Source organism: Rutidosis leptorrhynchoides, chromosome 9 (assembly GCF_046630445.1).
Source record: "Rutidosis leptorrhynchoides isolate AG116_Rl617_1_P2 chromosome 9, CSIRO_AGI_Rlap_v1, whole genome shotgun sequence".
NCBI classification, from domain to species: Eukaryota; Viridiplantae; Streptophyta; class Magnoliopsida; order Asterales; family Asteraceae; genus Rutidosis; species Rutidosis leptorrhynchoides.
This window is the reverse complement of record NC_092341.1, coordinates 340,532,285-340,557,549: the sequence shown is the minus strand read 5'-3', so window position 1 is coordinate 340,557,549 and position 25,265 is coordinate 340,532,285. Positions and strand designations below refer to the sequence as shown.

Here is a 25,265-nt window from a genome sequence, read left to right as displayed (position 1 = left end):
TACCATTGTGTTTGACGATACTATTGAAAGAATAATAAATTGAGTTACTATTGAAAGAATAATAATTTGAGTTTGTGACTATCAAACGTTCTGGAGAAGTAACCTTCTACTTATCGCACCAGTTTGTTTTAATTCACAAAATTACTCAATTATCGTTAAAACCACGCGAAAGGCCATAATTCCTCTACATATTAACTTCATTTTATTTTATTTTTGGTATTGGTATCTAATTTAGTCAATTTACCTAAGTATTGGATAATTTGATATTCACAAACATTTAAAAATTTGATTATTGAGATCTCAAACAATATAATTAAATTCAAACATCATTCATCTACAACACGCTTTGCTACAACTAATTATTTAATTACAATTACTAAACGCTCATAATCTATTTTGAAAACGCAAATCTAAACACCTCCTAGAATAAACGTAAAATTTATTAGTCTTATACTGATAGTTCTTGTGGTTTACATGAATATACCACAACCATCTTTATCTTTTACCTATAGTCCTTGTGATAACTTTAAATCAATGTACTTATTTTAGAAGTGATAATTTTATTTATTCATATTGAAAATGTCATGTTTTCTTTAGACTTTTTAATTTTTAATACTCCAATTTGTTTACTTCACTTCGCATCAATCTATTCTGCGTAAAGCCCAAGTCACAAATATTTGTTTTGATGGAACAAGCCCAAAATGTTCAAAACAATGGCTGGCCCATTTTAATTAACCAATAGGCCCACATAAATAAAAACCTCTATAACTAGGGTTTCCGCTGCAGCTGCAACTAACTACCAGTGCAAACAACAAAAACCTAACCATAATCCCTTCCGTTCTTCCATTTCCAAGCAGCAATCATGGTAAGTTTCTTTCCTCCTTCACAATTATTTCAATTCTTACTGTATTCATTCAATTTCACTAACCAATTTCTTAATTTTCAGATCATTCCAGATAAGAATCGTAAGGCGATATCCAAATACCTCTTTCAAGGTCTCGATTTATCTCAGATCCGTCTAGCGTGACATATTTAAACATAATTTCTTATTAATGATGTTTAATTTAATTGATGTTTATGATTAATTTTAATTACAGAGGGCGTTTGTTTCGCTAAGAAGGATTACAATCTGGCGAAGCATCCGGAAATCGATGTACCTAATCTACAGGTGATCAAGCTTATGCAAAGCTTCAAATCAAAGGAATATGTTAAGGAAACATTTGCTTGGATGCATTATTACTGGTATCTGACCAATGATGGAATCGAGTTTTTGAGAACCTATTTGAATCTGCCATCTGATATCGTACCAGCTACTTTGAAGAAATCGGCTAAGCCTCTCGGCCGTCCCACCGGTGGGGCCCCCGGTGACCGTCCTCGGTAATAAATTTGAGTATATGTTTTGTAATATTACTTTTAACTTTTACATATTACTTAAAGTATATATATGTGTATATATATATATATATATATATATATATATATATATATATATATATATATATATATATATATATATGTATGTATGTATGTAGCTACTTACACATAGGCATATCATTATTTGTGTGCTTGTGAATTTATGCTTGTACATAAATAGTCTCTCGTATAGTTCTAAGACCTTGTATTTTTCACTAATGTTATTAAAATTAAGCACATATACATATTAGTTGAAATGTTTGTCATTTAGAAATAATTCTTCAAGCTAATAACTTTGGATAAATGAGTTATGTGTGATATTCTATGTATGCACATATTGATTTAGGCCATTGATGCTTGAAGATATTACCTTGTAATTTTCTCAACTTGTTGACTTGTATGATCCGGATCGAAATTGTTATCAGTTAGTAAAAATATTTTGCTTGTTAGTGGACTTTGTTTGTGACAGTATATTTTTTATAGACTTGTGTGTGATTCTAATTAGGGTTTTATGTTTGTGATTGAACTGTTTCAGTGGTCCACCTAGATTTGAAGGTGATAGGCCAAGATTCGGTGATAGGGACGGGTACCGTGGTGGACCAAGAGGGCCTCCTGGTGAGTTTGGTGGAGAAAAGGGTGGAGCTCCAGCTGATTTTCAACCTGCATTCAACAGGGTAAGCACTTATTTTTATTTATTTTTCTACTTGTTTATATTCTATGCGGTTGTTTAATATCCTTGTTGTGTATGGATTAGTCATGTTCATATTCTTTCCTTTTTTTTTCACTTTTTATAATAAAAAATTTCAACGTGAATGAAAGATTCTCACTTGTTAGGGTTTTGGACAAACTTTTACATTTAATTCCAATCTGAAATGATTAATGAAAGAACATATCTTTTAGCTTTTTGTATAGTATCATTAAAAAGCAATTGGTGGGATGTTTTATTTGTTCTAATGCAAATTGTGATGTGATTTGCCAGGGTGCTGGTGGAAGGCCTAGCTTTGGACGTGGAGGTGGTAGTTTTGGAGGTGGTGCACCACCAAGCTCAAGCCTTTCTTAGACGTTAATGTTTGGTTTATGTAATGCCAGGATTAGTAAAACAATACTGTTATAGTACCTGAGCTGTGTTATCTGACATTTTTGTTAAATTTTGGATCATGTTTTTACTTGGTAAACACATCAATTCTCAGTTTTTTGCAGTTTATTAATTATTCAGCTTTGTTGCTTCCAATAATTGCAATTTTAATGTTTCTTTCTTTAGTTGATTATTTCTCCACACACAGCCCTAATTCTTTTTTACCATGTGCAATTGCTTCATGCCTAACTGGGCATATTGAACATCCAAGTGGTTTTCCATTGGCTGTTATTGTTGCTTCAACATAAGATTCTTGATACTCAATTTTCTACACGTAGCAATTTGGGATGTCTTTTTTTCTTTCTTTCTTCCGGTGTTTAAGTTATTGGTATGAGTTGACCCTGGATCACAATTAGTTAATTTTAATAGTCACATGTGTCATCAATCAACAACTATACCAGCTTTGTGGAAAGAAACGTTATACAAGATTTGCTTGTAAACTGGCAGAAATATGTAAAAATAATGATCAAGCAGTAACCCAGATGGTTGAAATGGAGTTATTTAGAGCTAGTTGATGGATCTGCGAAGGAAAATGAAGCGGTTGAGTTGATAGTTTACTGAAAATCAAAAGATCAAAGGATGAAAGATTTGTTTGTTAAAGCTCTGCAAGATTCTCCAGATGAACAACTCAGGCAAATTATGTGAAATATGCAAAACTGTGAAGGATTTGAAGCTAGTTCATGGTTATTCATATAAAACATCATTCATATAATGTATAACAGTTGCCGCACATTATCACGTGAAGAATATATCTGGTGGCTCTTTTTTTTTTTAATGGCGGTTAGACCATTTGGATCCCTAGCAACCCACGGGCGTAGGAAGTCTAGTTGGCGAAAAGCTAACACTAATTTTATTCGTAATGGGGCTTTGATTTGGGGCAATTAGGAGGCGTTGGTTGGAATCCAACACCAAAAGCAACATGTGTTGCTTTTATTTTATTAATTTTATATTAATTTAAAAATATTATTTTTATCTTTTTTTAATACTTACCCAATTATATTTTAACACATTATTACAATATTTCTAACTCACAACAGAAACTCACACCAGTATTTCTCCACACTAAAAAACCACACTGCATAGTTATCAAAAAAAGTGCAAAAGCAAACCACACTACCAACCAACGCATCTCCCCACTACAAATGGTCATAGAATTATATATATATTTGGATCAATAAACCTACTCATCTCGAAAGAAAAAAAGATATCTATGTAGTACTTTTTTTGAAACAGTAAACGCGCGCGCGCGCGCACACACACACACACACTCACACACACACTTTTTGTCCACTCTAAGATTCAAATTCACAACCCCGAGTTGATGAGTTCTCTTGTTTCCGTTAAGTGATAACTACTTGTTTAGTCTCTTTTAACAATATGTGAATGTAACCTAGTAATACCACGCAGGCTTGCCTGAGTGACCACCGAGTTGCCCAATGAAGAACACCACCCGGGTTCAATCATTGGCTATGCCAAATTGTTCAAAAAGGGAGTGTGACTAGAGGGTGCGCATAATGCGCAATTCACCCGGTACCAGGTCTCGCGTTCGGAAGGCTTGATTACCCGAGGTTTTACCTTCTATAGGGGAGTCAATGTGCTCGTTCATAGGAGAGTTTCCTTGCTTACCCAAAAAAAATGTAACCTAGTAATCACGTGTTTGTCACGTGTTTGTGTATGTATAGGGTATACTCTTGACTTGCTAACAAATATGAGATTGAAAATGAAAAGTTCAAACTGTCCTTTCAAATTTTGAGGCTGGGAGTTCAAGCAAGGATAAAATAGTTGTATATGCTCTTGTATTACAATAATTTGTAATAGTAAAGTGTGTGAGTTCGTTTACTTCTAAAAGAAAATATTGAAATAAAAAAACGTTATCCCTGTCGAGATAATGGTAGGTGAAGAACACTTAAAAGATTATAAGTTTGTTAAGAGACAATTTCATATATAAATATATGTGATATGCTATGATTTTTCTAAAGACAATCCTAAGACATTTCGTTAAGATGCAAAAAAAAAAAAAAAAAAAAAAAAAAACTTGTATAAAAAACACCCTTAAAATGTTACTCTTTTCCTTTCAAATTATTGTCTCAATTTAGCTTTTTAAGTTTTTATTGTACAAATTTGATTTTAAATATTTTTATTTGTGTTATATATACTATTTCATGAAAGTTATATAAATGAAAACACATTTTAAAATCGACTTCATTCGTATAATATTAATCAAATATTATATAACATAACTAAAAAAATTTGAAGTCAAATTTTTAAAAAGAAAGATTTTACATAGTCGAATCAGATAATTATTTTGAGACGAAGAGAATAATATTAGCTGTTACGCACAAGATTTTAATCCACATTAGTACACCTTTTCTTTACAAAAATCCATAAGTATATGATACATATTAACTATACTCTATAAAAAAAAAAAAAAAAAAAAAAAAAAAAAAATTGTATAGTTTGCATCAAGGTTGTTCAAAAACTAAAAACACTTTATTATTTATTTATTCATTTATTTAAATAAATGAAAAAATTATACCAGTAATATCGTCTTCCAACCACCGTTGGCAGTCCATGTTGAACAACTACCCCCAAATCAGACCAGTTTCATCTTCATATCGAAACTCAAATGTCCCAGTCAACATACTCACTGATCTCATATTTAACGGATCCATGAGGAAAAAACCCTATAATAAGCGATCAAACCACCATAAACCACCACCTTCAATGCCTATTACATCTTCAAAGTCTCATTTCCGATCCACTACAAAAGTCCTCTTCATTTCGGTCATATCTGCAGTTGCCGTAATTGCGCTTTCCTTCAACACCTGGAGCTCCTTCAGATCAAACGACGTCGTTTCTGACCTAATTCAGTCTATCGAGATCGTTCACGAGTTCCCTCACGATCCGAACGCTTTCACACAGGTCAATTCTGTTACAATTCATTATGAATTTTATTTTTATATACAAATTGCGATGCTAGGTTTTGCATATTGATTATGCATTTGGAGATTGTTAGGTTTTGCATCCGAAGAAGTGCATATGTATATTGAAAGTAGAGATAGTAATTTGTAAGTATGCTGTAATAGGTGTTTGATGTGAAGTGTTTATGTTGATCTCAGGGGCTTTTGTATGGAGGAAACGATACATTGTTGGAGTCAACCGGTCTGAATGGACGTGTGAGTTTTGATTCTTATCGAATTAGCAGAATTCGCATAAACTTCGTTTGATAGTTAATTGTTGATTTGTAGGTACTGTGCATAGCAATGTTATACGGAGTATTGTATAAACAGCAGATAATAGATTGCTCTATAGGTCGAAAATAATGCTTTAAGATATGACTTATGCTGTGTAAATTGTTGAATATTAGAAATTTAGAACTGATTAGCGTTGTCTCATATAGAATGACCTTATTGTATTTTGAAAATGCTGAACTGCTCAAAATAGATTGATCTATAGATTGCTTCAAGATAGAGCTATGCTGCGTAAATTGTTTGTCCTTAGTAGAAATCTAGAACTGAATACCATTGTCTCATATAGAATGACAAACATGATTGTTTCTTTGAGTGTATCGTGGTAGTGTTACTAGTCGCATTCAAAAACCGATGTTATGTCATTCGAGCTGTTGAAAAATTGTTATTTGTCATTAGCTTTTGGGTCATGTATGATTCTTTTCATTGACATTTCAATGTTTTTATCTCAGTCATCGGTTAGGGAAGTGGATCTTCAGACTGGAAAGGTATGTTTATGTCAAGCTTTATAGTAGGTTTTTTATTCTTTGTAACAATGAATTCTATATCTTTTATGAATATAATTGTGTTGTATTTCATTTCGCTTGACACAACATCTTTCTGAATAAGCTGTAAAATAGACTACGAATCACAATTTCTCTTGAGAAATTGAATTACAAGAATATAAATATAGTATTTGAAACTTATGCGGAGTAGTTTATTATATTTGCTGTAATTCCAGATCAAGGCCCTACAAAACATGGACTATTCTTATTTCGGAGAGGGTTTAACTCTTTTGGGTCATAGGTCAGTTCAATACCTTTTTTTGCATATTGTGTATATTCGGAAGTTACAGTTTTGTACTATAACCATTAATCTTTAGTTGTATAGTTGTAACTGCTTCTTATAGTCTAATCTTTTCCTGAACCTCACCCAGTAACTTGATATATCTGATTTTGACAAGCTTTTTGTATTTGGGATGTTTGGTGAAAAATCTATATGCTAGGAAACATGAACAATTATAGTTCCCTATAAAACATGAATTCGCCATAAGTATCACTAGGAACCATCTAAACTTCAGTTCACTTATTAAGCTAGTTGTGACTGTGAAGTGTTGCTTTAGATAATTTGTTATAATCCCTGTATTAATTAATTTAATGTGTGTCCGTGTTTGCATCATCTCTTTACAAAAATATATTTGAATTGCTGATATATGATTTGCTCAATATTCTTTTTTTTTTTTTTTTTTTTTTTTTTTTTTTTCCCTGAAGCTTCAAATTTAGGTATCTGATGTAAACTTTTTACGCGTTTTTTGTAGGTTGTATCAAGTAACTTGGTTGGGGAAAACTGGTTTCATATATGACCGAAATAATTTAAGCAATGTTAGTGCCTCATTTATTATCCTTACATAATTGGTTTTATTTTTCATGTTCATTTTTGAATGACTTTACATGCTACTTGTGAGTAACCAATAACCTAAAAAATGATATTCATGACATTTGGATCTTGTGCAATTAACAAAAAAATGTAGTGAAATTTAAGAAGAATTTTTTATTTGTGAGGATAACTTGCAGAAATGACAAGTCGTATTGTTGCATTTATCTAAATTCATTTCAGATTTCATTGCTTTTTATCTCCACTGGATTTTGAAATATATATTTCATTCTTGAAACATGATAGCTATGCATGTCCATTCATTTATAAATTGTTAATCGCCTAATGATCTTATATCTCGATGTCCATCGCAGTTCAAAAGTTTTAGTCATAATATGAAAGACGGTTGGGGATTAGCAACTGATGGAAAAGTACTCTTTGGAAGCGACGGATCGTCATCCTTATATCATCTTAACCCTCGAACAATGAAAGGTTTATATGTTTATTTTACACTTTAGAACCATTTGTTGTCATGTGCTTATGTGAAAGGCGATTTTTATGATAAATTTTTTAATTGCTCTATCTGAAACAGCAAATAAGTCCGTACAAATTGCTCATGATTTATGATCTTTGTTCATCGGAATGTGATCTAAGGGTGGCAATTTGGGTTGGCGAGTTCAATTTGCCGGGTCGACGGGGCAAGATTGCATAACCCAAACCCGACCTTATTAGATTAACGGGTTAATTATTTTAATCTGAATTTCATATTCATGTAATGCAGTTAAATTAGAGCATGTTGTTAAATATAAAGGCCAAGAAGTGCATAACCTCAATGAATTAGAGTATATAAACGGTGAAGTTTGGGCAAATATTTGGCAGGTACATTTCTGCTTCTGTGATGTCTTTTTATTCGTGATATACTTTTCTTACCGTTTAAAAAACGAAATATTTTTACTTTGTAGAGTGACTGCATAGCTAGAATCTCACCTGTCGATGGAACCGTAATCGGATGGATTCTCCTTCCAGAATTACGGTACTACTTTTACTTTTTTACCCATGATGCAGTTATATAATCCATGTTTATTTAATCAAACTAATCATCTCTGTTTATTTCTTTCATTGTTTCTAGAGAGGGATTAGTAGCAGCTGGAAACAGAGTAAGCATATGTTTTTTGAACTGATTTGCACTTTCGAATTCCGATTGTTACTGCTAGTTACCTTCTTTCCGAATTAACTTAGATCGAATCTCTGCAATTTTCAGATTGATGTTTTGAATGGCATAGCATGGGATGAAGATAATAAACGCCTTTTTGGTAAGCTTCTGATAAATACTCCTTGTTACGAGTAATAATTTGCAGCATGACATTATATTCAAGTATTGTATGTATAATTTGTTCCAGTAACTGGAAAACTCTGGCCAAAGCTATACGAGATAAAGCTGCAGCCACTAAGGAACCCATTGCGGGCGCCCATAGAACGTCTCTGCCTACGCGGCCCTGTTCATTTTTGAATGATGCCAGGTAAAAAATCGGTATTTGAAATTTTGACTAATCATGAATTATCATTTATATGTCACATCTTCAGATGTCATAATTTTGTTTGTTCCAGCTAGATCTTAAGTTAAACTTTAGAAACATAGATTTCATCAACTGATTTATCTGTATATATATATATATATATATATATATATATATATATATATATATATATATATATATATATATATATATATATAGTGGAAATACATTACCGATAGATTCCTGTTAACGGATACTAGTACCAAATCTCTTGTTGCTATCGACCTTATATACTCGGCCTCTTGTTGCTACCAATAGCAAATTACTTGCTATCGACCTTGTAACACTTGATTTTAGTACTTATACTGTCTTATACACAGTCAGTTTTTATTAAATTTCTTAAAGTATGAATACTGTTTCCTGTATGCCAAGTCCAGTATGACGCAAACTTCCTAAAATACCAAAAACACCCTCAACGTTTTCCAAAATTACTTGTGAGTGACTTAATTCGGTTAACTGATCTTTCAGTCGGGTCAGAACCATTTCCAATGTTCCTAGAAATCACATTCAGAATATCATATGGAGGATTAAATAATAAGCCTGTAATTTTATACCTGATGGAAATAAACTGATTATTAAATACTAAGCAACGCGTATCTTCACAGTTAGGCGAACCTTTTTTTTTTTTTGGACAGCACAGTTAGGCCAACCTTACACGCTTTAGATACTCGTATGGTGTAAAATAATGGTTAAATTATGCTGCTGATGATAATGGTTTAATATAATATAATGGATGGATAGTTATGCACATAAGTTTATAATTTAAGAAAATGAAATGTGTAAGATAGAAGATAATGTTTAATATAATATAATGGATAGTTATGCACATAAGTTATCTAATAATCCTAGTTTATTGTTGAATTTAACTTTAATTATATATATACCTACATAGCTTTCTGATTTCCAAGGTATATCATGGATTAAGTTATTCAACCTTCAATATTTACACGCAGACCCTGACATCGATGGTTATATTTTGATGTAACAGCGATAAGATTCTAGAATTGAAAACACAGTTTAGGATTACGAAACTGTTAGTAGCGATTAGAGGCTTCTCAGAGGGTGTGCGAGTGGGGCAATCGTACAGGGCCTAAAATTTTGGAAAACGGACCGTTTTATAAAACGTGATAAAAAAAACTGGGGCGTGTGATCCCTGATTTGTATTAAATAGACACGAAAACTAGGGCATATGATAAAACGTGATGATGAGGATGTTGAACAATTTAATTTTTATGAGGGTCCATTTATATCTCGCACAGGGCCTTCAAAAGTAATGAGACAGCCCTATTAGCTATATGCTTCGAATTCGGTGAAATGAACCCTAGCGTTTCAATGGAAAATTTCAAATCGTATAAATCGTATATACAATCAAATTCGATTCATGTCTGGCGATTTTTGTGGTCGATTAAGGATTACGGAATCATGGATTAGGGTTTATAAAATGGATTCTCCTACGTGTTTGGCCATTCAAAATGGTTTTGGGAGAATTGAAATTAGTAGGTTTTATAGGAATGTCAATATATGTACAGAAAGTAATAAATGTGGATGGCAATTTTTCCACTCTTCAATAGTGAATATTTGTAGTATATATATGTGTCTAAATGTAATCACTGATGGACACACCAATTCTTATATTGCTATTCCTCTCTGCTATTATTCTTTCATACTACAAACAATATATCAAAGCTTAGGCCAAAGGTAATTATAAACTGCTAACTCTTAACACGTTATCAGCACGATTATCTCAACATTTATAATATGGTCGGTTATGCCGCCTAAATAATAAATAATATATGGTCGGTTATACCTCCTAAATAATAAATAATATATGGTCGGTTATACCACCTAAATAATATATGGTCGGTTATACCGCCTAAACAATATATGGTCGACTCTGTCGCCTAATTATCATTTATGTTTACTAACATTTATTTCTGTAACTAACATTTACATTTATGTTATCTAACATTTATTTGTGGTTACTTACATTTATTTATTGCATACTAATGTTTATTCTAAAAACTATTAAGTTATGCATAATACGTTTATTTTTATAAATCATTATCTTAATCTCTGTATTTATACTAAATACTAAATACATTTATACTAAGTGTATTTATAGTAAATATATTTATACTAATTAAATTCTTTTATTAAAATTATTTTAATACAACGGCAACATAAAGATCGTTAACATTAATTAACGACGTTACAACGGTCATATATACATAAAGGTTGTTAATGTCGATTGACGACGTTACAACGACTATATTTTTTAAATATAAATTAAACATCCCCGTTTTTACATTTTCACAAATCAATCTTCATTTTCTCAAATTACTACTCTCAAAAGTTTTTAAAAGATGATTCACCCAAGGATGATTTTCCCTACTATATTGGTCATACATAAAGTATCGTCCTTGTTGCTAGTATATCACCGGATGAACCTATATTCTATCCTTCCCTTGTGGTTTTATTATTTGTAATCTTGCCATTGTTCTGTTGTTTGCTACTTATGAATTTAAACTGATTCTAATTTCATGTTGTTATTTGTTTATGAATAAAAATTGATTATGATTATGATTTATGTTGTTCATCTTTCTGAAAATAGAAAATGTCAAACTTATCAAAGCTTGAGTTTGATGCATTAGACGTATCGGGAACAAACTACACATCATGGGTCATGGACGTAGAAATTAATCTTGGATCACTGGGTATTCTAGAAACTTTAAAAGAAAACAATACTTGTTCTGATCAAGATAAATTAAAATCGATTGCTTTTATTCGCAAACACATTGATATCACCTTAAAATATATGTATCTCACTATCAAAGATCCACATGTTTTATGGGAAAGTATCAAGAGTAGATTCGATAATCAAATGGAAATATTACTCCCAGCTGCGAGAGAAGAATGAAAAAATCTAAGGTTCCAAGATTTCAAAAAGGTAAGTGAATACAGCTCGGCCATATTCAAGATCCGTTCAAAGCTCCAATTTTGTGGTCAAGAAATAAGTGATGCTGATATGATGGAGAAAACTTTCTCCACAATGCATTCTGCAAACATAACTGTGCAAGAAAACTTAAGATTACAGAATTATAAAACTTTTTCAAAACTTCAAACTTATCTCTTAGTTGCAGAAGTTAATAAAGAATTACTGATGAAAAATCAAGAATCTCGTCCTACTGGTGCGCTAGCATTTCCTGAAGCTAATGCTATTAACAATTAACAATAATAATAATAATAAAAGAAGAAATGCACATGGACGAGGCCGTGGGCAAGGTCGTGGTCATATTGGCCAAAACCATCATCATGGAAATTACCATAACAATAATAAAAATCATAACTATGTTCGAAATCACCCTTATGGTAATGGTGGTGGTGGTCGTGGACAAAGAAATAATAATCCACAAAATTATAAAATTCAAACACCATACAATCCCACAAATCACAATGTTGAATAAGGCTCTTCAAAGAATGTTGAAGATTCTTGTTACCGATGTGGTAAAATTGGCCACTGGTCTAAAAACTGCCTAACAAATCAACATACTGTTAATCGGTATCAAGAATCCCTAAAGGGAAAACGAAAAGAAGCAAACCTTGTGGATGACCTTGATACAAAAATCACTGAGCCAACTTGTGACTACTTTAATGAATAAATTTCTAATATATATATATTAGAAATATGAACATATGAACATTTAGAAGCAAAAAAAAAATTTTTTTTCATTTTTTTTGAATTTTTTTTTTCCGGCATCAAGATCACACGAAAATATGAACATTTAGAAGAGACACTTCGTGATGAATGTTATTATTTAGGCGGGAAAACGATCGACAAAAATAACATTCAAGATAATATTGTTCGTGAAGAATATGAACGTTTTTTTTTCATGTTTTGTGAAGTAAAATTTAGCCCGATTTAGAGTTTAGGGTTTAGGGTTTAGGGTTTGGTGTTTTGGGTTTATTCCATAAACACAAAACACCAAACCCTAAACCCTAAACTCTAAACCGTTCGTGTTAAAAACTCAATCTAAATTCTAAATCTAAACCCTAAATCTAAACCCTAAATTTCTAAACCCTAATATCTAAACCCTATAAACCCTAATATCTAAACCCTAATATCTAAACCACAATAGCTAAAACCTCAAAATACGTTCGAAAAACACGATAATTGTTATATATTACTTCTTCGAGCGTTTTCCCGCCAAAATAAAAATATTTATCACAAAGTGTCTCTACTAAATGTTCATATTTTCATCTCATCTATAATGTTCGTGAACAAAGTTTTTCCAAAAAATGAAAAAAAAAGTTTTTGCTTCCCCCCGCTTCCCCCCGAATGGTTACTTCCCTCTTGATCCTACCAATATATATATATATATATATATATATATATATATATATATATATATATATATATATATAATTTTTCTTTTTTTAGTTTTCTAAAAAAACTTTGTTCACGAACATTATAGATTTGATGAAAATATGAACATTTAGAAAAGACACTTTGTGATAAATGTTTTTATTTTGGTGGATAACGTTCGAAGGAATAATATATAACAATTATCGTGTTTCGAGCGTATTTTGAGGATTTAGAAATTAGGGTTTAGATATTAAGGTTTAGAAATTTAGGGTTTAAGGTTTAGATTTTGGATTTGAATTGAGTTTTTAACACGAACAGTTTAGAGTTTAGGGTTTAGCGTTTATGGTTTAGGATTTGGTGTTTTGAGTTTAGGGACCCTAAACTCTAAATCGTCCTTAAACCCTAAACTCTAAATCAGGCTAAATTTTGACAAAAAGTCCTTCACAAAACATGGAAAAAAAACGTTCGAAGATTAACATTCTTCACGATCAATATTATCTTGAATGTTATTTTTATCGATCGTTTTTCCGCCTAAATAATAACATTCATCATTTTTTTTATTAAATGTTCATATTTTCGTATGATCTTTGATGCCTCAAAAAAAAATTAAAAAAAAAAAAAATTTTGCTTCCCTCCGCTTCCCCCCTAATTGGTTACTTCCCCATTGATCCTACCCTTATATATATATATATATATATATATATATATATATATATATATATATATATATATATATATATATATATATATATATATATATATATATATATATAAAGCGCGTGATAATAATCATATGTGTCAACTCTCGATTAATTTCTGTCACGTGTCAACTCCTCCTTTATTCATGCTACTTGTTACTCTATCAATTATTTCCATCTATAAATTAAATTATTATTAGATTTTCTAATTTAATATAACATACAAATATCAGTATCTAATTTAAATAATATCATAATAACTTTTAATATGAGACTATTATTAAAATGGAATACTGGACTATTAATATGAGACGGCGGTAGTATATATAATTAGAGATATACATAAAATATTATTCTTAATGATCAGTTTTAAAACAACTTTTTGGGCTCATGTTTGGCGTTTTATATATTATTTGTCAATTAAAGTTAAAATGATTTCAACGAACAGACTCATAATCTATGCGTTAGTATTCAATATTAATGTTTTCGATACAAATTTTATTAATAATAAAAGTTTTTTTTTAATCTTAATTGTATTATGCATTTGATAAGTATCAATATTAACGTTATCCACTACTAATTTAGACAAATGGTGTGCAACGCACATGCATATAAAACTTGTATGTATATATAGACTGAGGATTCCGAGACAATTAAGGGTAGGAGATCACCCAGAGAAATCGCATACTTTCTCAATCTGTGATGCAGATTGACTCAATCTGTGTATAGAATGAGTCAATTTGTGTACAAATTAAGCTCAATACGTGAATTCTATGAGTTTTCTTTCACCCTTTAATAATCTGTGTGGGATCCCTTCAATATATATATATATATATATATATATATATATATATATATATATATATATATATATATATATATATATATATATATATATATATATATATATATATATATATATATATATGGGCAGGATCAATAGGGAAGTAACCAATCGGGGGGAAGCGGGGAGAAGCAAATTTTTTTTTTCTTCGTTTTTTGAAAAAACTTTGTTCACGAACATTATAGATTGGATGAAAATAAGAACATTTAGAAAAGACACTTCGTGATGAATGTTATTATTTTGGCGGAAAAACGCTAGACAAAAATAACATTCAAGATAATATTATTCTTGAAGAATGTTAACGTTTTTTTTCTTCATGTTTTGTGAAGTAAAATTTAGCCCGATTTAGAGTTTAGGGTTTAGGGTTTGGTGTTTTGGGTTTATTCCATAAACCCAAAACACCAAATTCTAAACCCTAAACCCTAAACTCTAAACCGTTCGTGTTAAAAACTCAATCTAAATCCTAAATCTAAACCCTAAACCCTAAATTTCTAAACCCTAATATCTAAACCCTATAAACCATAATATCTAAACCCTAATATCTAAACCCTAATGTCTAAAACCTCAACATACGCTCGAAAAACACGATAATTGTTATATATTACTTCTTCGAGCGTTTTTCCGCCAAAATAATAACATTCATCACGAAGTGTCTTTTCTAAATGTTCTTATTTTCATCCAATCTATAATGTTCGTAAACAAAGTTTTTTCAAAAAAATGAAAAAAAAAAAAATTGCTTCCCCCCGCTTCCCCCGAATGGTTACTTCCTTCTTGATGCTACCACTATATATATATATATATATATATATATATATATATATATATATATATATATATATATATATATATATATATATATATATATATATATATATATAAACCAAAAGTTTTTTGTGAATTGTGGTTGAAAGTTATTTTAGGATGTTTGTATCTATATATTATATCTATATTATATTATATATATTATTAAATTAATGACAATAAGAAATCTTCAAAATATTTGAAGATAGAGTAGTATTATACGGAGTATTTAGCAATTTAAGAAAAAAAATAAATCATGTCATTATTTATGGCGTACAAAATCTCAAAGACATTCCATAATACAGTGGTAATGAGGTCTTTCCTTTTATAGTGTTGCACAAAAAATCATTTCTTTAAATATATTTTATGCAAAAATATATATAGATGTCAATCAATATATATTTTATCAAAGATTTTGTTTAAATCATAAAAACCACCTACAATTAAAACTGATCATCCGTACACAATTGATACATGAACTATATTTATTTTGTTCATAACCACCTTATACAATTACAAATTTTATATTACTCCGTACATGTTTTAATATTTTATTATTTTTGTGTTACATGTTTTAATAATTAATCCATCAATTTTTTTTATTTCTAATAAAATTTATTACGACTACAAATATCATTACCATATATTTCGTAATATTTATTATACTTATATGATATAATTCTCTAAAGTATTGAGTTGATATATATATATATATATATATATATATATATATATATATATATATATATATATATATATATATATATATATATATATATATATATATATAGTGGTATGATCAAGAGGGAAGTAACCATTCGGGAGGAAGCGGGGGGAAGCAAAAACTTTTTTTTTTTGGTTTTTTGAAAAAACTTTGTTCACGAACATTATAGATGAGATGAAAATATGAATATTTAGTAGAGACACTTTGTGATAAATGTTTTTATTTTGGCGGAAAAACACTCGAAGAAGTAATATATAACAATTATCGTGTTTTTCGAGCGTATTTTGAGGTTTTAGCTATTGGGGTTTAGATATTAGGGTTTAGATATTAGGGTTTATAGGGTTTAGATATTAGGGTTTAGAAATTTAGGGTTTAGGGTTTAGATTTAGGATTTAGATTGAGTTTTTAACACGAACGGTTTAGAGTTTAGGGTTTAGGGTTTAGGGTTTAGGGTTTGGTGTTTTGGGTTTATGGAATAAACCCAAAACACCAAACCCTAAACCCTAAACTCTAAATCGGGCTAAATTTTACTTCACAAAACATGAAGAAAAAAAACCTTCATATATTCTTCACGAACAATATTATCTTGAATGTTATTTTTGTCGATCGTTTTCCCGCCTAAATAATAACATTCATCACGAAGTGTCTCTTCTAAATGTTCATATTTTCGTGTGATCTTGATGCCGGAAAAAAAAAATTCAAAAAAAACGAAAAAAAAAAAATTTGCTTCCCCCGCTTCCCCCCGATTGGTTACTTCCCCATTAGGGTTTATTATTATTATTTATTTAAATTAATAATTAATATCTATTATATTAAAAAAAAAAAAAGTATTCTTGGTACGAATCAGCAGAGCATTTCTTTTTAACAATAAATATGTAAGTGATTTGAATTTAGACGGGCTCTTAAACTCAAAGGAATTTTTAAAATTTGGCAACACCACGGGCTCTTAAGCTCAAAAAGTATTTTAAAATTTGTCAACACCACGGGCTCTTAAATAATGCTTATACTTTTTCTGTTTTTTAATATCGCTATTTACATACAATATGAACTGCATATTACATTTCTTGCACGGTTTTTTACACACCCGTGCAACGCACGGGCTCAAAAACCTAGTATGTATGTATGTATGTATGTATGTATATATATATATATATATATATATATATATATATATATATATATATATATATATATATATACCTTTCTCTCATTAACTAATCACCATATGCTGTTATAGATAAACGATTTGACATAAACCTTATACTATTAATTACAACCAACGACTTGATTAGGCTAGTAATAAATCAAGGGCCTATCAGACGGCTTGGGACCACAAATTTCTTAAACTTTCGGTGTTAGTTAGGTCTTGTACGTGCAATCTACACGTTTTAAGCCACATTCCAACATTACATTTTTTTTAGAATATATTAATATCATCGTAACCTAAATTACCATATATATATATATATATATATATATATATATATATATATATATATATATATATATATATATATATATATTTTATTTTATTTTTTGCTAAAATAACGATAACATTAAAATAAAGTCTTTTCATCAGAAGATGAAAAAGACGAACAAAGGTACAATCGAACTCACAGAACGCTGCAAGGCTCGGAAACAGTATACGAACTCTAAACACTAAAACAATGAGCAAATGCTAACAAAACCCGAGCCTTGAGCAACCTAAAGAAAGCAACGATACAAGAACATAAACAACAAAAAGTGCGAAAACAAAAGCCAATACGAAACTAACGAAATAAAAACCAAACAAACTATCTAGCAACCGATTTACCTTTTCGAGTCTTAATGATCGGCTTCACAACCACTCCGTCAACCTTCAACCTATTAAATTTCTTACCCGCCGGATTTTCAATCGAATATAAATTACCATATTATCTAATAGACCAAACTCATGAATAATAATTAGGGGCATTTTCGTCCTTTCACCTTTTTTTTTAACTAAATTTCATTACACCAACAAACCCCCCACATTTTTTTCACCTAAACAGGGGGTAAAGTGTCAAATAACCATTTTCATAAAAAAATCTTAAATAAACTCCACCCAAATATTCAACGGGTCATATCTTCTCGCTCGTAACGAGTTAAATTTTTCTGACACCATCGTTAAACTCAAAATAATTTTAGGAACACAATGTCACTAATTATACGCAAAATGGACGCTTTTTAAAAAACGCTAAATATTTGGGGTATTTTTCATTCATGTTGATTTTGCGTTAAATTTTTAAAAGTCGATAATTTCATAGCGAAACGCGGAGATGCACATGTATTGTTAATTTAAAATAACATTTAAATCTTTCACGGGTTATACCTTTTAGTTCGACTCGAGTTGCGCTTCAATGACATCATCGTTAGCCACAAAATAATTTTACAAAATAAATGCAATAAAATACATTGAAAACCAAACTCCCGGCGCGAAGCGAGGGTTCAAAAACTAGTTTCAGATTAAATATTAAGTATTTACAGTTTGCGTTGACAAGGAGTTTTTTTTTTTTTTTTTTTTGTAAAACGAGTAAGCCCATGTTAATTAAATTTTAACTTAATCGATTGTATAGTCCGAGCCTTAATATAAAAGGATATTATAAAGGGTATAACCGACATCTGGCCCCACACTAAGCGGTTTCACGGTCAATATGTGAGAAAAAAATTGAGTAACTCATGCTTAAAGAGACATTACATAATATTATGAACCCAACTTTGTTTAAGTTTAGAAAATATCATGCCCCTAATATTCAGCGATAAAAATTCATAAAATTGTCTTAGATTCACCCATACTTAAGATCACCGATTGGTATTCTTCTGAGATGGTGCTGAAGTCAAAGACAATCATATTTCGTAACTTCAAATGTCTATTTATGATGTATTCAGATTTGGAAGATACAGAGAATTGGAGATAGAACATGAGCTACTATTAGAACCCGAAGCGCAATGGTTGTTCTTGCTACCAATAGGAGAATGGTAACGAATTCCATTGAACCTGGGAGGTTTAGAAAGCGAAGAGGATTGCTTCTCAATTAATTGATCACTTGACTTTGTTTTGAGTACCTTGGAAGGCGAAGGAATAGCCTCATCTACGTTCTTCCAATTTAAATAAGGAATCGTTCATTTCAAAAAATCATTCAACTTACTATTCACCTTTGTGTCGTTAATGATCGAGTTATCAGCAATCAGATGTAAAAACGAATCATGCACAACATTAAGAGAGTCGTCCACAAAGCTAGTAAAAGGAGTGTATGTTTATTGTCATCGGAAGCAAAAAATGTGATTCGTCTGAGGAAGACTTGGAACACTTTTTCTTTACGGTAACATGTATGACATCGTGAATATAGTCGAGTCTCTGTGTGATGATACAAACTTTCCCACTTCTGGATTGACCGAAGAATTTACATATAAAGTTTTATATACAAACTTAAGAGCTACCTTTTTTAAAGATAGCCTCAGTCCATGTACATGTCGAGAGGCCACTTATATCAATACACACAGCTTGTTCCTTCGCCATAAAGAGCTTGTTGGGGGAGAATGTGGGTTTATGCTTAATGATAATACTAATCTAAATCCATACAGTAAGTGTTTTGATGATGACACATGCACATAACTATAAGTGATGATAGACATCTTGACATAAAAGCACAAGTTCACTAATCTGCACTTACTCTAGTAAAAGATCAAAACCAAACAAAGCTTAGATTGAAAATTAGGCTACACGGTTCGGTCCACGGTCGACCGCAGGTCAGACCGTGGAACCCTGCACCCTGGTTCGTGAAACTAGTAGTACATGGTCGACTCCACGGTCAACCGTGGGTCGACCGCAGAAGGTTCTGTCCGAACTTTTGATCAAATTTAGTTTGACCACTTCGGGGCATCTATAATTTATGAAACTTGTTTGAACATGCTTAGAATAGTTGCCTCCTTCATACCTAAAGGAGTTTTTGTCACTATAACACTAATCTTGGTTAATCACACCTAATGACACTTTAATGAAGATTAAACATTGATTAAGGGATAACACATAAGTGTTATAGGAAAACATGTACATCCAAAATGTATTTAGACATACTTAGGATGATCATCAAGTCCCAACCAAGAGTTGTTCATTCCTTGTACATGTGTTGGACATTAATGTATACTTATACATTAATCTTGCAAATGCCACTTTGCAAGTAAAAATTACATAACCTTGGTTCAATGCTATGTTATCACTATATGTTTTGTAACGACCCTGGATTTTCCAACGATTATTTATTAATAATTATTATTAATACTTGTGTTTTATTGAATGTATTGTTTACATACATTTACTTGTTACCGCGATTAACTTTGAATGCCCAAAACGTCTTTGTGACACAAGAAACTTTCACGAATAATATTTTCAAGTATTATTTACATTCATGATTGATTTTATTAATCATTTTAATTAACTAAGGTTATTAGTTAATTACTTGGGCTTATTTATTTAATTTGTTACTTACATGCATACTTGGGCTTTATAATTGTACATGGGCTTAGAAGCCCACCCTACTTATCTTAATGGATTAGTTTAGGAGCCCATTGTTGTAAGTAGTCCATTTAAGTTTAACTAGATTGATTAAGTTAAAGGAGAATCTAGTTACTTGTTCTTTCCCATGAAAACACCTCTTGTAACCAACTTTTAAGGCTTTACATGCATGAGACTTGTGGACAAGCTCCTTCCCCCTCCCCTTTGCTTGACCGTCGGCCTTAGTAGGCCTCGAGGAGCATTTTTGTTTCATTTTTGTATCACTTCTTAATTACATTCTCTCATTCCAAACACACACTTCAAACTTGCATCTCAACTTTCTCTCATTTCTCTCTCAAAGTTGTAAGTAATAAAGCTTAATGTTCTTCCTTTTCTTGTCTTCAAAATCGAACCATAACACCTTCATCATCATCATTCTTTTGTTTGTTGTTACTTGTCTTTGATTATTGTTTACTTACTTGTTGTTGTTACTTACTAATTACTAAGAATCAAACTCTTTAGTTTGATTCTTCATATCATCTTGTTCTTACAAGACATACAAGAACTAAACTCTCTAGTTTATGTTCTACATTTAATGTTTGAAAGATTGTAAGTTCATATGTTGTAAAATCATACTTGTAATTCATGTTAGTAAACTTAAAGCTTACTTTTCTTAAAGATCAAGACTTTGGCTTGAATCTTTAAAGTATGAACAACAATGAACTAGTTACTTGTTTATTTAGTTTATTACTTCATTCTTGCACTTTTTAAATTCATGAATCATGTTGTTGTTGGTCAAGTGTTACTAGTTAACTTTGATCTCATTTTTCTTGAACTAAAGTTAACTTTAAAAGTTCAAGAACATGGAAGTATAACTTTTTAGTTATAACTTCATACACTTGTGTTAGATTTAACTTAATAACTTTAGATCTAGACCTTTGGGTCTTGGATCTTCAAGATCTAACTAAGAACTATGTTCTACATCTTAAGATCTTGATTAGTTAGTTTACTTTCAAGTTTGTAGTTCAATATTACTTTTATATTTCATGTATGTGTTAAATCTAAGACTTTGATGTAACTTTGGTTCATCAAACTACATACAACACTTAATTGAGTTGTGCTACATATCTTAGACTTGCACTTGTGTTATGATGGTCAAAACTTGGTTAAGATGATGCAAACACATCAACGAGTTGTACACTTGAAGCTATATGCATCAAGGATGAGAACCATGATAAGCATCGAGCACCAAGAACCACCGGAACCTACTGTTTACTGTTTTCTGGAACAGACCCGAATACCTGGGCTACTGTAAAGTTGATTTTCAGTTAGCTCTGTTCGACTAGATAATTTTTCATTTAAGACTCGTCTTAATCCAAGTTACGGTTTAGGATTTATGGCCCTCCGAGTGTCACTATGTCTTTTAACGCTGTGCTGAAAATTCTGACCTACTCGCACTTAAACCGTCGCCACGGTCAATCGAAGACAAGTTTGCTTCTGGAATTTTTACCACAAATAAAGGACTCATATACGGAGCCATGGCCACTAGTCTCACCTTATTTCAGTAGGTATAGAGGCCGTGGTGACTGACCGAAGTCAGCCTTTGTTTTAAACTCTTTTCATGAATGAAACTTACTTTACACCTTTTGTTTGATGATGAATGATGATGACCTTTAAGACCTAATTTACATACATTTAAACCTATTGGGACGATTTACTGACTTAGTACTATTTGACTTAGGTTGAGGACTTTCCGGACCTACGTACTTGCTTATTTCCCGACTCGACTTTACCACTACTTTACCACTGTGAGTTATAGCATCCCTTTTTACTTTAACTATTTTGGGAATTGAGAATACATGCGCATTTTACGTTTTACATACTAGGCACGAGTACTTAAACTTATATATGCGTGGGTTATACAACGGCATAAACATTCCCTTTAGCTCGGTAACGTTTAGTCATTGGTTTTTGAACCGGTGAACGCGAATCTTAGATATGGATTCATAGGGTTTGACATCCCCACTCGGGCTAGTAGCGCTAGCATTTAACGGGTGTTTAATACTTCGTATACATACGCACTTGCCAAGTGTACTTTCAGGGGGTATAAACGTTAAGTTAGTTACCAAGTGCCCACGGTTAAACATATACTTTATCATACTGTTTTGAAACGCTCTTTGTAGCACTGAAATCTCGTGGCCTACCTTACATACTGTTATACTTAAACTATAGCTCACCAACCTTTGTGTTGACGTTTTTAAGCATGTTTTTCTCAGGTGCTTAAGGTTGCTAGCTTCCGCTGTTGTACTAGTCTTGCTGTAGACACCCGCTGCTTTAGAGATGTCACCGCATGAACGTTATCCTGCATTCATAAACATTATTACTTTTGAAACTATGATTTGTAACGACCTATGGGTCACATACTATTATCCTTGCTTCTATTCATTGAAGCATACTTTTGGTTGTAAAACAATCGACGTTGGTTATGACGTCAGCTTTTATCTTGAATGCAAATGTATTTTGAAATAGCATATAGTGTTTGACCTTGTAATGATCATGTTGTTGATGATTCGTACACGATGGTTTTGTACGGGGCATCACATGTTTAATCCTAAATTAATTTAGTGATCTCTTGCTAGTCATTACATGAATATTACTTAACTACTTGCTATTGATACATGAGTATTATTTGACTATGTGCTAAATGCTAATTTGCTAAGTAGTTACTCAATATGTATATGTATGAACCTTGTATTGCTATGTGTTACAAGTTAACCATAAACTTGTATTTAGACTACTTCAATATATGCTACTTGGATAACAATCAAAGTGTCATAATCTAGTGATCTTAAAAGATGAAAATCACTAAGGATGAAAAAACCATTAACACACATAGGATTTTCTTAAGTCTAGAAACAAGTTTAAGAATGATTTAGACTTGATTAAGTTCATGTCTTATAACATGCTTAATTGATATTACTTGCTTAAATTGTCAAGACATCATGAACACACTTAATTAATTCACAAACAAGCTTAAAGATGTATATTAATGTGCTTTGTGATTAAAGTAGGTTATTGTTATCAATGACATGTTGACCAACCAATAGGACCTTAGCAAATGTGTTAATTACAAACAAAAGGTTATGACACAACTGAGATTGTCTCAAATGATTATCATGACTTGCATCCAAGAATGTTAGACTTTCCACTTTAAGCATGACAAATCACTATCAAGGCATTACATCCAAGGTAAATGAACACTTAATGCATATAGTACTTGTATAAGATGTTGGGTATCTTTTGAATGTATTAAATGAAGTAATGAGTCCAAAGATTAAAGTTCAAAACTGATTAAAACGGCTATATAACGGATAGAAGTTTTGGACTGGACCGCGTGCAGTCGCCCCACGGTCGACCATGGTCCCAGCCGCAACAACGACTGTATTTTTTTTTATCTCTCCATATAAATTGTAACATCCCGCGTTTTTCCGTTAAATTATTTTAACACCGTCTTTTTTTTTAAATAACATCCTTTGTCACCTATACTCGTGCACTTCGTTAACTAGTGTTCATGATAATCCCGTTACTCGATTATAACATCTCTCGTTAACTTGCGTTTTAAAAATATTCGTTTGGTTATTTCCCGCACCCGACAACAAACTTGAGGGACTAATCTCGCCACTCGGGTAAACTTGGCTAACTAGTGACTCCTCACCACCACACACTTCATTTCACCATCTTCTTTCTCTTTTTCTTTCTTCCTTTTCTCTCAAGAACACAAACACAAAATTCATCATCTAATTTTGATCTTGGAAGCTCACAACAAATCCGACTACATATTCTTAATCCTCTCGTCATCCTCTACGATTTGATACTAACTACACCGATTTTGGGTAACATTTCTAAAACTCTAGATTTCTCAAATTCATGTTTTTGACTTGATATGTTGTTAGTTAGTGTCTATGGCTCGTGTATAACATGAATATATGATTTGTATGCTCGATCTTGATGTTTTGGTGTAACTAGCTTGAAAATGAAAAGTGTATGCTTAATCTTTGATTTTGGATGATGAAATGTGTTTAGATGTTAATGTTTGTGTGTTCAAAGTGTTAGTTACTTCAATAGCTTCGTTTTGGTGTGTGGATTGACACGAAAACCTTACATTAACATGATTAGTGATTTTGAGGTTTTGATTAGGGTTTGACAACTCTTAAAACGAACTTTTGATGCGTTGAATGCTTGTTAATGTTATTGATAAGTGTTTAGTTGTATTACATGTTTCATTACCTTCAAAACGGCATATCATATGTATAAATTGGATTCCCGAAACTTGAATTGCAATTGATGAACTTGAAACCTTGTTTTGGAACGTTTAACGAACTTTCGACGAGATTTTTGTTGTCTAAAATGATAAATTTGATTTAGGAAATGTATCTAGTTGTGTTCCTTGTCGAAAGAGCTTTCCGGTGATATAAAATACATGTCTTGATTGTTTGCGGATCATAAACTAGGATTGATTGAAGTTTGGCTCGTGCCTTGTGTTTTCTGCAAGCAGGACCTGTAAGCCTTTTGGGACGCCGTCCCAACCTCCTAGAC

General features: G+C 31.4%; 2 protein-coding genes across 4 annotated transcripts; both read left to right on the top strand.

Moving 5' to 3' along the window:
- Positions 1-771: 771 nt before the first annotated feature.
- LOC139866822 (small ribosomal subunit protein eS10z-like) lies at positions 772-2,639 on the top strand. Its single transcript, XM_071855114.1, has 5 exons — positions 772-865; positions 947-995; positions 1,098-1,377; positions 1,949-2,087; positions 2,393-2,639. Exons 1-5 carry the CDS (start codon positions 863-865, stop codon positions 2,471-2,473), a joined length of 552 nt encoding a protein of 183 aa, XP_071711215.1. The 5' UTR covers positions 772-862; the 3' UTR covers positions 2,474-2,639.
- A 2,442-nt stretch (positions 2,640-5,081) lies between these two features.
- LOC139866336 (glutaminyl-peptide cyclotransferase-like) lies at positions 5,082-11,459 on the top strand. 3 transcript variants are annotated; one of them, XM_071854553.1, is made up of 12 exons: positions 5,082-5,470; positions 5,668-5,724; positions 6,249-6,284; positions 6,518-6,582; positions 7,094-7,157; positions 7,524-7,641; positions 7,931-8,028; positions 8,112-8,182; positions 8,279-8,306; positions 8,411-8,462; positions 8,550-8,669; positions 11,338-11,459. In XM_071854553.1, the coding sequence occupies exons 1-11, from the start codon at positions 5,120-5,122 to the stop codon at positions 8,657-8,659; spliced, it is 1,050 nt and encodes a 349-aa protein (XP_071710654.1). In that variant the 5' UTR covers positions 5,082-5,119; the 3' UTR covers positions 8,660-8,669; positions 11,338-11,459. The 3 variants fall into 3 exon arrangements, with proteins under 3 accessions (XP_071710654.1, XP_071710653.1, XP_071710652.1); XM_071854552.1 differs by lacking the exon at positions 11,338-11,459 and adding an exon at positions 9,986-10,267; XM_071854551.1 differs by lacking the exon at positions 11,338-11,459 and having other exon boundaries at positions 8,550-8,821.
- The last annotated feature ends 13,806 nt before the right edge of the window (positions 11,460-25,265 follow it).

Excerpts from the sequence above, each read along its gene's own strand:
- LOC139866336 (XM_071854553.1), top strand. The coding sequence starts at position 5,120 with ATGTTGAACAACTACCCCCAAATCAGACCAGTTTCATCTTCATATCGA. Across the intron at positions 6,583-7,093 it reads TTAACTCTTTTGGGTCATAG|GTTGTATCAAGTAACTTGGT; the intron begins GTCAGTTCAATA and ends CGTTTTTTGTAG. Across the intron at positions 8,307-8,410 it reads TAGTAGCAGCTGGAAACAGA|ATTGATGTTTTGAATGGCAT; the intron begins GTAAGCATATGT and ends TGCAATTTTCAG.
- LOC139866822 (XM_071855114.1), top strand. Across the intron at positions 996-1,097 it reads ATCCAAATACCTCTTTCAAG|AGGGCGTTTGTTTCGCTAAG; the intron begins GTCTCGATTTAT and ends TTTTAATTACAG. Across the intron at positions 2,088-2,392 it reads TTCAACCTGCATTCAACAGG|GGTGCTGGTGGAAGGCCTAG; the intron begins GTAAGCACTTAT and ends GTGATTTGCCAG.